This window comes from Rhamphochromis sp. 'chilingali' (genome assembly GCF_963969265.1).
Source record: "Rhamphochromis sp. 'chilingali' genome assembly, chromosome: 16".
In the NCBI taxonomy this organism is placed as follows: Eukaryota; Metazoa; Chordata; class Actinopteri; order Cichliformes; family Cichlidae; genus Rhamphochromis; species Rhamphochromis sp. 'chilingali'.
The window spans coordinates 32,971,275-32,984,638 of record NC_137943.1 but is presented as its reverse complement, the minus strand read 5'-3'; the positions used below and the strand labels follow the sequence as shown (position 1 = coordinate 32,984,638).

Here is a 13,364-nt window from a genome sequence, read left to right as displayed (position 1 = left end):
ATAGGTTAGTAGAGTCCATGTGAGTAAATTGGTGGCACAGCTGTGGATGCATACAAGGCAAAACACAGAGCCTGTTTCTGTGACATGGGAACATCAAGAGATGTCAACCAAAACACCAGGAAAAGAACTGTGGAGCTCCATAAGTGTGGCTCAAGTTTGAATACAATTTGGTGCCATTTACAATTAAGAAATACAGACAGTTTCTCTCTTTACTCTTAAAGTTAACAAATATGTTTTTTATATTTATCAATCTAAAAAAATAAACATTTAGTTTGATTTGATCTTACAATTAAAAAGTGTTTGTGTTTTGATCTGAAGAGTACATAAATATGTGGTTTCAACTGTATATTTGATGATTGTCAGCACAAAGAGGGAGAGAGAGGAACAGAGAGGGAGAGAGAGGGAGATGGAGAATGAGGACAGAACAGAGATGAAGAAGAGCAGGTGAGACACACGTGTTAGTCAAATGGTTGCTTACCAAAAGTATCACCGTATCATAGGTACTCGTGTATCTCGTACCTAGTGTTTCTTTTTAGGTTTGTTATTTTTCAAATTCTATATTTATTAAGTTATGCAGGCTTGTTTGCACAACAAGGCTAAATAATTATATAAACTTTTCTCAATCTAAATAGTGGACTTTGGTAGAATTAAAAAAATAAGTGTAGTGCAGGTCTATGATGATTTTTAGTGCTACTATCATCTAGTTCTGATTCTGGTTCTGTCTTGGTTAAATCCTAAGTAGTCCTGGTTTTGAACTGTTGTAGTCCTGTTTTAATTCTGGATCAGTTCTGGGTCTGGTTGAATTGGGGTTTAGTCTTCGTGTCTTGATACAGCCCCGACTTTGTTCTGCCTTGCTGCTTAATTAAAAAACTAGTTTAAGGTGTCCTGCACATGTGATATATATTTTTCCCTATATGAAGTCATTCATTATTGAACAAAACTCAAAACAGAGCCTATTAATCTTTCAGTCATTTCTAAACACCCCCCCAAAAAAAAAAAAAAAAAAAAAATCCCACATGCATACTACCCTTTAGGGCTAAGCCCCGGGTGTTTCAAATGTCTGGCTCCGCCTCTGGGTATAAGCGTTCTTTTTCTGCAGGAGGGGATTTGAATAAAGGTTTGATCCAGTTGTTCAATTCAATTTTATTTATACAGCGACTCAAGGTGCTTTATATTGTGAGGTAGACCCTACAGTAATACATACAGAGAAAAACACAACAATCATATGAATAACATCATCTTTGAAGCAAAAAAAAACAAAAAAAAACTGCAGTTCTTCAATTGGCCACTTGAGGCTGCCCCCAAAAGGGAGTTCTTCTCCAAATGGAAGCAGTTTTCAGCTTTTCTGCGCTCCAGCGCCTTTTCTCACCTTCGGACTCTCCATGTTGACAGCAGGAGGAGTCAGAGAGACAGCGGGGCAGCAGTAGTGGGAGAAGGAGGGAGGTGCTGGAAGGGCTGGAGGTGGAGCTTGAGTATTATTGTCCGCCGGTCTGAGTGACTGGCTGGCCGAGAGAGAGTCTCCAAAGTTTGACCGGGGTGTCGTTTAGTCGCGTTTCCTCCACATTTTCACTGTTGATCAAACAAAGTGCGCACCGAACCACGTGGACCAAGAAGTGACAGCCGGACACGCGCGGAGGACACGCAGAGAGCTCCAACAGGAGAAGCCCCCAAAGATCTGCTTTAAAGGACTCTGTGCTGGATGAGTAACCCAGGAAACAAAAGAGTAAACTTACTACTGTAGCTCCACACTGACCCACGCTGTGAGCGTCCTCCAGCCCGCACACTTTCAGGAGAAAGATGATGCACTGAAGCTTTCGGATCCGCCGCCCTTCTTCTTTCTGGGTTTTTGTTTGTATCCCACTAACAACACATGAGTTGGATTGACCGGACGCGCGGGTGCCATACAGTAAATCCTCGGGGATTAAAATAAATCGTGCAATGGATAATTTCTTCACGGAGGTAAGAAGACGCTCAAGTCTGCAACTGCTTCGTTCATGCAGCGCGCAGCACATCTTCCATATGCTCGCAGTGTTACTTTTCCTCTCGTCCTGCAAACTTTTGGAGAATTGTAAAACAAGGAAACCTCTCCAAACATGTGCAGCTCATGCACAGCAGGCTCCAAATCTTGCTTTATTGAAAGGATGCAAATACTATGAGGCATAAACTTACTACTGAGTGCCAGGAGTAATGGTAAGATAGGATACTTTAAAATGGAAATTAAACGGTGAGCAACGTAAAATAAACCCAGTGGAGTTCCTGCTCATGTCATAAAGATGCCATAAAGCACTTTTTAGATTTTTTAAACGCGCTTTTCCCAAATCCCTATAAGAATATCAAACGTACATCATTAAAACATGGATCTCACAGGGACAGAGGGGGGTTTGGACTGGTCCCAGTGGACCTTTGGTATTTCCGCACCTCTTTTCTTCTTTCCTTCCGCAGAAACGGTCTTGTAAAGATATTGATAGAAGTCTAAACCTGCGGCCAAGGGGAGTTTTGTTCTGGCCAAGATGCAGAAATTCACACTTTCAGTGACTGTAGGATGTTCGGAAGCACGAGTCCTGTGCTCCTGCCCTAAAAGCTGATTGAACTTATTCAGTGTAAGCCAGGGGCGGAGCCTGGGGGTGGCTTACGGGGCTTAAGCCCGGGTTGTTTTGTCAGAAGCCCGGGGTATTTTGGAGTGTAATTTTTTTCATAGTTAGATGCCTGGCTGACAACTGTATAAAACAAAAAGTACACACAATATTCGAAGCACATAGTGCACACTGTGGGAATTTACGACTGTGCGTGAATCCCCCCTGATATTGGTATGATCCGAGCTCAGGCACTAAGCGACTGAGCGAGGGGGCGGGGCAGCTGCTGCCTGTGAGTGCGCTGTTGGAGAAACGGAGCCAGCCATACTAAGGAGAGCTTAAGTTTGAGCAGGTACCAAAGCAAATCATTCGTACCGTACAAATAATGTAAATATGACGGTGAATCACGAAAGATTGATATCAAACTGATCACTTGACCAATATTACGTTACTTGCTCTTCAAGTGAATCAACAAATGGCGAAATGAAAAGCCGAACAAATGCAATTTTTTAGAGAATCTTAGCTTACGTGTGTTTATTTCATATTTTCAGTTCTTACCCTCCCCGACTAAATCGGTTTCAGTTATGTACTGAAATATAAGAATGGACATTAGAGGCTTCTTTCAAAGAAAAAACTCAGGTAAATGTTATTTTATATATTATGCTTTGTATGTTGTTCAGTATATTTCTATGCAAAACAAGAGGGATTTCAGTACACAGCAGGATATTCACATTTGTAACCAGATATTTACATACACTTTAGGGAGAAAACATAAAACATTTTTACTGTACAACATCAATTTAGAGTAAACTTTTGTTTTAGATAAATATTGAAATATCTTTTGAATTAGTTTAATGTCAGAATAAAGAGAGACAGAGCTGTCTATTTTTTATCACTTTCATCAAATTTAGGAGTACATGTACACTAAGTTTGTTAATTAATAAGAAACTCCAGACGATTCCATTCTGAGCTGAAGAAGCTTCTGATAGGTTCGTAGAGTCCATGTGAGTAAATTGGTGGCACAGCTGTGGATGCATATAAGGCAAAACACAGAGCCTGTTTCTGTGACATGGGAACATCAAGAGATGTCAACCAAAACACCAGGAAAAGAACTGTGGAGCTCCATAAATGTGGCTCAAGTTTGAATACAATTTGGTGCCATTTGCAATTAAGAAATACAGACAGTTTCTCTCTTTACTCTTAAAGTTAACAAATATGTTTTTTATATTTATCAATCTAAAAAAATAAACATTTAGTCTGATTTGATCTCACAATTAAAAAAGTGTTTGTGTTTTGATCTGAAGAGTACATAAATATGTGGTTTCAACTGTATATTTGATGATTGTCAGCACAAAGAGAGAGAGAGGAACAGAGAGGGAGAGAGAGGAACAGAGAGGGAGAGAGAGGGAGATGGAGAATGAGGACAGAACAGAGGTGGAACAAGAGCAGGTGAGACACACATGTTAGTCAAATGGTTGTTTACCAAAAGTATCACCGTATCACAGGTCCTCATGTATCTCGTACCTAGTGTTTCTTTTTAGGTTTGTTATTTTTCAAATTCTATATTTATTAAGTTATGCAGGCTTGTTTGCACAACAAGGCTAAATAATTATATAAACTTTTCTCAATCTAAATAGTGGACTTTGGTAGAATTAAAAAAATAGTGTAGTGCAGGTCTATGATGATTTTTAGTGCTACTATCATCTAGTTCTGATTCTGGTTCTGTCTTGGTTAAATCCTAAGTAGTCCTGATTTTGAACTCTTGTAGTCCTGTTTTAATTCTGGATCAGTTCTGGGTCTGGTTGAATTGGGGTTTAGTCTTCGTGTCTTGATACAGCCCCGACTTTGTTCTGCCTTGCTGCTTAATTAAAAAACTAGTTTAAGGTGTCCTGCACATGTTATATATATATTTTTCCCTATATGAAGTCATTCTTTTTTGAACAAAACTCAAAACAGAGCCTATTAATCTTTCAGTCATTTCTAAACACCCCCCCCCAAAAAAAAAAAAAAAAAATCCCACATGCATACTACCCTTTAGGGCTAAGCCCCGGGTGTTTCAAATGTCTGGCTCCGCCTCTGGTGTAAGCTACCACTGAGGTTTCATTAATGGCAGCAGTCACTTTGCTTTGCTCTGTTATGGTGCAGCAGAGTTTGGACTCCTCAACTATTTCTGGTTTTTATTCGTCAAAAAACATTTTCAAACACACTTAAAAGTCGTCATCAAAACAACGACATTAAACACATATTTCAATAATTAAAATGTAAATTAAAAGAAAGCTTTCCAATACTAAACATCAGTGTTGCAGCTTGCCGATTGTTGGCCTACTTTCTGCCTCTTCTTGTCTTGTTCTTTGTGCAGACTGTTGGCTTCACTCCAGGTTAAGAATGGTCATGTTCTGTGTAAGCGGTGATCAGCTGGTGAGCCTTACTGTGCAGTAATGTAATTATTATATTAACAACAAATAAGTACATTTGTTTCATTTGCTTCAGAAGTACATGCGTAGAAATTTCCTGACATTTTTGGATCTAACTGTGACTTCTGTTACCTGGTCATTTGGGCTGCCCTCGTCACTGTTGGGTATGTCAGGTGGTTTTTCTCGATTACCTGAAGCACTCTGTAAGCATGCTGTACGTCCACCATCTAACAGCATGAGCTGTGACTCAGGGATAAAAGGTGTTCATTGCGATACGCTTGCAATATCAGCGCTCACACCTTTTCCTCTGATGACGTGGGCCAGGTAACAGCGGTAACACTTGAGTCATCCCTGACTCATACCTCAATGCTTTCTTTTTTTCCCCTTTGGAAGCCCTCAGGAAAACAACCTGTCATCACTGCGGTTGGTTTCACTAACAGACCTGCTCAGAAAAACAAACAAACAAACAAACAAAAACCGTATGACACTGAAAGTGATTTAAAACTGGTTTCTCTTCAGGTAGCGGCGTTAAAGGCTGGCGAACAATTATAAAAAGCTTTGCTTCCTGGTTTGAAAAAAAAAAAAAAACGAATAAAAAAACACCTGCTTTCCCATTGGTGCTTGTAAAATTTGAAATTCCAGTCTCACTTTCGGCAGTATGAAGGGCCAAAGGTCATGGAACTCACTGAGCTCATAGGTGCATGTGTGAGGCTGAGTTAAACAAACACTGCGAGGCCGAGCCGGTCTCATGACGAGTATGGAGGGCTACATCCAGCAGTTCAGTTCTGTGGAAGTCTGAGGGGGAATAATTCTCATTGCCAGAAGCAGGCAGGCGTGCACAATAGTCTCAAATATCGGCCTGCCTGCCTGTATATCTGCCAGCTAATCACAGCTGAAACAAAGAGCCCAGTCTTCAAGGAAAAGGGCATTTGACAAGGAAGTAAACCGGCTTCAGTCATTTCATACGGAGGCCAACGGTTTGACAAGAGAGGAATGTGAACTGGGAAAGAACCTGAAGTGTTTCTTATTTATGCAGTGTGTACACGAGGGACCCGCAGTCTCCGGACAGACAAAGACATGCTGTTAATAAAGGGCATCGAACCTTCAGCCGGCTGTCTTTGAAAACCTCTTTAGGATGCCTGATTAACTCCATTAGTAAATTCACTGTGTTACAGAATCTTCTTGCTTTGTGGTAATGGTCACCTTTAGAATCACCAGTTAACCTAAACCCATTCATATGTTACTGAGTGAGGGAGCTGGAGAGAACTCGTGCAGACGAGGGAGAACCTGGTAACGCTGCTAACCACCATTTAGCTACATTTTGTGAATATTTCATCTTTAATTGTCAGATTTCTGTTGGTTTTAGCCTTGCCATTTTATTTTTATTTACATTTATGCCGAAACAAGCCAGTGACCATTCACTTAGTTAGGATTCATCCTATTATTATTAACTTATTTGGCTTCCTGGGGAGAAGGGAGACTTTTATATGGAGTATTTGTGAGGTTCAAAGAGTTGAAGCAGCTGACAGGCTGAACTGGAGAATGACACATTTAAGAGACAGTGTTAAATGACTGAAAGAATGTGTTAGTTTCAGCACTTAATGGCTGTCATCTTTATGATGACTGTGGTTCAAAGTGTTTGAGGAGGAGTGCGAAGAAGAGAAATCTCACTGTCAACATCACATCTGTTAGGATCATTTTCTCCTAATTTGTGCGATTTATTTAATATTATCCATCGAGTTCTGAAAGATTTTCATATGTGGAAATGCTCGGAACGATTTCTCCAGCCTGACTTAAATTCAAAGTTATGCCTGCGAGCTACAGAAGAGCACATTGTCCTGAACATCAGAGACACGAATGCGTTGACAATGACACATCCTTCAGCAGGAGGTTTCTCATCTCTAATTACTGAGCTGCAGCCAAAACAGTCTGCAGCACTCAGTCCAGCCGCTATAAATAGAGCCTAACCACAAATCCAGACGGCACATTTTCATCACTTGGTCATTTTCTTGAAACAGGAATCGGTCTTGCAGTCCAGCAGCAATCAGAGTCGTTTTATATAGGTTTTTGTTTCACGGGGAGAAAAGCTGCTAAACATAGAAAACGGCTGCATAACGCGGTCACTTATGTTTTAGTGTTAAGGATGAACAAAGTTAATGTTACGAATGCTCTGTATTTGTCACAGAAAAACCCCTTTGAATCCAGCAGAGAGGTTGCATGCTTAGCTTTATCCATTTGTGTTATTTGGGTCGTCATTGGCAGGATGAGGCAGATTTCATTCAGACTTCACTGACCAACAGCCTCGAGAATCCTGTGTCAGTGATTGGCTAATGTTCGGCTCTGTTGTATCCAATAAACTGCAGAGGATCATTTTCTCTTCTGTGGTAGGAGGAACTGCAGTGTGTTTTGAGGCGGTGTGTGTTCGGGTGTGTGTTGACATAATGGAGTCACTAAGTTCAGTCGGTTAGAAGGTTTGTTTTTATTTGAACTGGTGGGCGTGGAGAGAGCTGGGCCTCACCTGTCCACCAATCAGACGGTGGCTGTGCCTCAGGTGTGTGTTTGCAGTGATCGCAGTGTAAATTTATTCAGCAATGGGGGAGTTAAAGAAAGTCAGGGTTCCTGAAGGCAGGGAGCAATGATAGTAGGATTGTACATTTTTGTGCTATAAAGTCCAAGACATACAGAGTTACTTTGTTTTTAATAACGATGGCTGGCTTATGTTTAAAGACCAATCAGAACAAATCATGAAATCATCTTTTCTCACGTTGTTTAGGTATAATTATGCCTTCATGCCTTTTCTTGGCTGCTTTGGCTTTTTTCTGCTTTAAAGCAAACGTTTTCTCTCTTTACTGTAGGAGACAGGAAGCAGACAGCAGTTTGAGTTGTAACTTTATTATTTGTCCATGTGGTTTAAATTTTGAATACCAGTATATGTACTGGGCTTCAAGTTCAGGGTTTGCACCAGAAAGGCTGCCACTGAGTGGTGGGGATGGGCAGGTTGTAAGCAATTAGCATACCTCTGTCCACCCACCATAACACGTTTATCTCCCACTTGTAGCATAAAGAGACGGTAATATAGGTCTGTACCAGCTCCAAAGCGTGGTTAGCCTCGTTCACATGCAGTGATGAATGATTCACTGAGCTGGTGAATAAATTATTTAATCTAAATTTGTTGGTTAAAAATGAACATTAGGCTACTTGGATCCGTTAAGCTACAACCATTCAGTTAGCTAAGTTTAGAAAAATAAACTTCTTTCTTCTTTCCCTCTTCTCCACTGTTTTTCCCCCTCTTCCTTTCTCCCTTTTCTTTTCCTCATTCAAGTCTGTCCCGTATCTAGCAAGTGAAAATAAAAAAAATAAAATAAAATAAAATAAACAATAAAAGGTGAATCAAATAGACCACTACGGCAAGGCTGGGATGGTCAATTTGGTAAAGTAAATCCGTTGGGCATCTTTCTTCACCTTTAGACAATAATTCTGATGATGAACCAAACGGGACAGGCAAAAGGAAAATAAATAAATAAATAAATAAACTTCTTAAGATGCATGTCATAAAAAAAACTCCCCAGTGCTTCGACGTGGTGAGCTGCAGGTAGTTTGAGGAAGTGCTGGTTTAGAACAACTCATCTGTAACTCAGGGGCTTCTTCTCCTGATTAACACTGTTATATTTGACTACATGACTACACACCCTTTTGGAGTGTTGCACACAGCACAGATCCTCCGCTCAAACCCGTCTCTGTGTTCATACACTGATGTGAATATATAAACGTCCATGTTGGCAGAGCTCTGTTGCATTCAGTATTGTGTGAAAGTCACATGGACCAACATGCCTCCAAAACAAACCTGTGAGACTCGGGTCCCTGTACTCGTTAACCTGCTTCTCTAGATTCCAAACGAGCCCTGAAAAACTTGCAAAGCTTTTCATTCTTTGAGCCTCTTTTATTTCTCCTCCCAGCAGCCTCAGCTGCCTGCATTTCCCATTAAAACCATAAAAAGTAACAGCTCAATCATAGACATTAATAGGCTCACCACAACAAGCAGAGGCCCTGCCCATTTTATACTGCTCCATTTTAATGATCATTTCAAGCAGAAGGGTCAAACTGCTTCTTCTCCCTCCCTCCGTTTCTCCGGTGCTTATTAAAGCTGAAACTTGACACCTGTGGAGCAGGCAGAAGGAACTGCAATTTAAACAGCTTGCAGATTTGTCATTTTGTCCCCCCCCCCCATGTTGTTCATGTCAGACAGCTGTTATACATACAGCTGAATTCCTGCTCGGTCTGCAGGAGTTTCTTCAGGTCATCTTAACAAGTGACCAGTCAGAGTTTGAAGAGTTCAAGATGCGCATAAGTGACTCATCCCCACAGTCACCCCCAGCAGTGTTCATCACCAGAAGTATGTGGACACCAATATAATGTCATTTAGCTTGCTCGCCCTGGAACGTAGATGAAAAGGCGAAAGATTTACTTACTTTGGGATAAATGATGTTTTTAATATCCCTTATTGATTATAATGGAGATGGTCATGTGTCAATATGGAGGGGGGGGAGCAAAGTGTTCAATATATGATATGTTGTGGCACTAACATGTCATATATGCAAACATCAAAGCCGAGATTTAACCAGATAAACATGAAACTTTACATATTTCTGGTGTAAATGTTTCTGTTTGGAGCTGAAGCCAAACTATCAGTGTCTCGCTACCTTGTCTGTAGCCTTCTAATTGTGTGTATGTGTGGAACAAAAAATATTCTTTTCCACAGTCACATATACAATCTTTAAACAGGGCTGGTGTCCTATTTCCTACGTCTTTTTGAGGAAAAAAAGAAAAGAAAGGAGTCGAGCTCTGGCTCACAGTCCTTTTTACCCTCCTGCTAAAATAACAACTTCTCAAGCCGGCACACACTCTGGAGACGAGCCAGAGGCGCCTGCACCCGATCCTAAACTGGTTTCACTGCTCTCAACTGACTGCATGTAGGGCAGAGGGGCAGCAGCGACTGTGGGAAATCAAACAGTCTCAGGCTTGCAGTTTCAGACCCGGGCCCAGACAGGAAACCTGTTTATTTTTATTCCCTCCGCCGACTGCAGCAGTGAGTCCGTTCCAAAACGTTCATTTAAGCTGATCATTTTAATGAGCAGCTCAGCAGGCTGGTGGAGCAACAAAAAGCATATCAACGGGCGCTTTTTTTGATGGTGCTCATAACTTTCTTTAAAAGTTCCCATTTCTTTACATCGCCGCTCTGCAGGAACACGAGACAATCAGAGCTCTTAAAACCCTGTTTTTGGGGTTCTTTTTAGCTCAGCACCAGGGGAACCTTTTAGTGAGATACTAATAACCGAAACGTTTAAACATCATGGATATGAAAATGGAAAATGGATCAGCAATAAAGTTCAGGATTGATTAAGCCTTTATTTATAGTGGTTCCTACTGTACCTGAGCAGTGAAAGTGCTCTATGCAACTTGCTTAATTCACAAGCATTTTTTTTCTGTGCATAAGTGTTTCCTATCTGACATTCAGATACATTCACGCTCCGATGGATCCATCAGAAAACAACTTGGGGTTATTATCTTGTCCAAGATTATTTGGCATGCAGATTGGAGCAGCCAGGGACACTGAACCTTTCAGTTAGTGCGTGCCCTACTCTTCCTCCTGAATTACAGCCACCCCAAATGATGTAATAACAATCAAAGTTGGTGAAAATTGCCATAAAGTTGAATTCATAAAACTAAACTGATGCAAGCAGTTTTGTAATTGTTTTTCAGTTAATCATCTCTGGTCAGCTGCTTGTTTCGGTGTCTTCCGGCCTCAGTTGTGCATTTCTGTCACAGATGAGCCGCCTTCATGTTCAGTGTAAGATTTTGTCAGTATTCAGACCTTTCTGAGTTATCTTGGAAGCAATGCAGAGACATAAACACTCAACTTTTTTCACAAAAAAGTTGAAAGCACCAACATAGCTGATCCAGACTCTTCCTGTGTGATCACATTGGTCATTCACGTGTGAGGGATTGGTTCGTTGAAGATGAGACATTTAGGACTTGAAAACGCTCTAAACGCTGCCCTGTTTCCTCATATTTGCTTCTTGTCTCAGTTTGTAGGTTAATCAATGATCTAGATGCCATTGTAGCAGCTGTGTACATGTATGTCTGTGTTATTGTTATCAAGAGAACCTCATGGTTGACATGACGTTAGTCTTTGTGTGGTTCAGACAAGGATGAGGTGCAGGCTGATCTCACACATATGTTTCGACTGCAAACGCATCAGATGTAGGATTAGGATTCAAGGATTAGCACTGAGGTTGTCTTTGTTTTGTATTTTTTTTTAAATTCATAAACTCTTTAATCTCTTTTAACCTATTTAAGAACATTGACAGCTGTTATTCTATCTAAGAGAATGCATGCAGAACTTGAATAATGAAATGAAACAAGTGGGCTTCTTATTATTTATGTATTGTTGCAGAGAAATGGAGTTTGGTTTAAGGGTGTGGCTGATAAAATGCATTGTGAAGCGGGGGTGGGGAACTCCAGGCCTCGAGGGCCGGTGTCCTGCAGGTTTTAGATATCACCCTTTGTCAACACACCTGAATCAAACGATTAGTTCATCACCAGGACTCTGGAGAACTTCAAGACATGTTGAGGAGGTAGTTTAGACGTTTAAATCAGCTGTGTTGGATCAACAGCACATCTAAAACCTGCAGGACACCGGGCCGTGAGGTCGGGAGTTTCCACACCCCTGCTTTAGTGGCTTCATAGTATAGTGGTTAACACATTTGTCTAACACGTGAAAGATCCCCGGGTTTAAGACTGGAAGGTTGCAAAATCTGCCAAAAGTCTGAGTTACAAAGTAGACAAAGGAAGCTTTTACCATGCTATCTTAGATCAACAGTATGATGTCATCATTTTTAAATGGCTCACAATTTAAACGACTAAACACATACTTGGACTTAGTCCACACTTACATGTCAAACCTGCTGGTAAACAATCACTTTTCCTTTTTCTGGAAATGATCACTAAAACAATTCAGAACCTTCTGTATTGTTCACCAATTCAAAAATAAATTGTCACCTAATTTTATTCACTAATAAAGTCAATGATTCAGATGTGCATGCTGCAGGTTTTCTTTGTCTCTTGTCAAAGATCTTTGTCAACAAAATGAGCCCACAAAATTAAAGAAGCAGAAGATTTTGGTCAAAATCCCAAGGTGCAGAGTGCAGTGTTAAAAGTGCCCAATATCCAGACACAAAATGAACAGAAAAATCATTCCTGTTCGGTTTCTTCACCTTCCTCACTCGTTGCTCGATCCTCCTCTTTTCTCTTCTGGCTTTCTGTTAAGTCTTGACTTCCTGACGGATATTTCTAAACATTCCTCTGGATCCTAACGCTTCCTAACCTCTCCCTCAGTCCAGCTTCCTCCACATGTGTGTTTTATGGAACATTGTGCACAGAGGTTTGCGCAGCTCAATTCATTGTGATTTTTATCTGTACATTAACACTGCTGGGGGAAAAAATCCTGGTGTTTTAATTGGTGACATAACTACAATTTAAACCTCCCAATAACATGAAACTTACATAATCACTTTCTGTCTAACAGTCAATAAAATGCGCTTAGGTGACGTTGAAGGATAAAGCTGAAGTTATCGTGTGCACTGTCAATATTTATTGAACTGATCGTCATGTTAGGTCATTTCAAATAAACTGTTTGCATCTGTTTTTCTTAAATCCTTAAATTTTAATTTAAATATTACCTAAAAATGTCTAAACTATATGGAAAATATGCCCACATGGAAAAGATATATATATAAAGTTTGTATCTGTCTTGTGTGAAACTTGTATGAAAAGCATACAAGAGTGAAAACAGATATAAGATCCCTTGAAAAATGATATAAATGAAACTTGTATGTTTTGGATACTTACTAAAAACAATATATGAAAGTAATGAGAAAGTGGCCACTTTTATGAGTAAATCATGTAAGCCTGATATGATTCACTATATGATGTAGGCCACATCTTATGCAAGTCTTTTATAAGTTTTTACTATTTCTTTTCCATATGGGTGTACTTAGCTGACATCACAGCCTTTGGTTTGTGGACTTGTGGCAGCACTTATGGGTGCAATAATAATAAGTGTTAAGTGAGCAACTTATAAAGTTTTTGCATTTCACTCATCAAAACTATTTTTTAAATGATGACAATTTTTTAAATTTTCAAAAAAGGACTAGCTGCACAAACACCATTCAGAGAGTTATTTCAGTTGCTGTTTTCCTGATCTCAGAGGTCGGAAGAAGAGTGACGTCGCTCCCAAGTTGATTATGTTTCAATATTAAAGCAGGAAAAACATGATTTATTTAGCTTCTTGGCACAATAGAGCGATGCACTCATCACC

At 40.2% G+C, this 13,364-nt stretch overlaps 1 protein-coding gene across 1 annotated transcript in view; it reads left to right on the top strand.

Annotated features, from left to right (window-relative positions):
- The first annotated feature begins 1,480 nt into the window (after positions 1 to 1,480).
- Positions 1,481 to 13,364, top strand: part of myo10 (myosin X) — a 129,546-nt gene continuing 117,662 nt past the window's right edge. Inside the window, exon 1 of the mRNA XM_080907971.1 lies at positions 1,481 to 1,959. Coding sequence (XP_080764097.1) covers positions 1,939 to 1,959 — 21 coding nt within the window. The 5' untranslated portion in view covers positions 1,481 to 1,938. The remainder of the gene's footprint in view (positions 1,960 to 13,364) is intronic.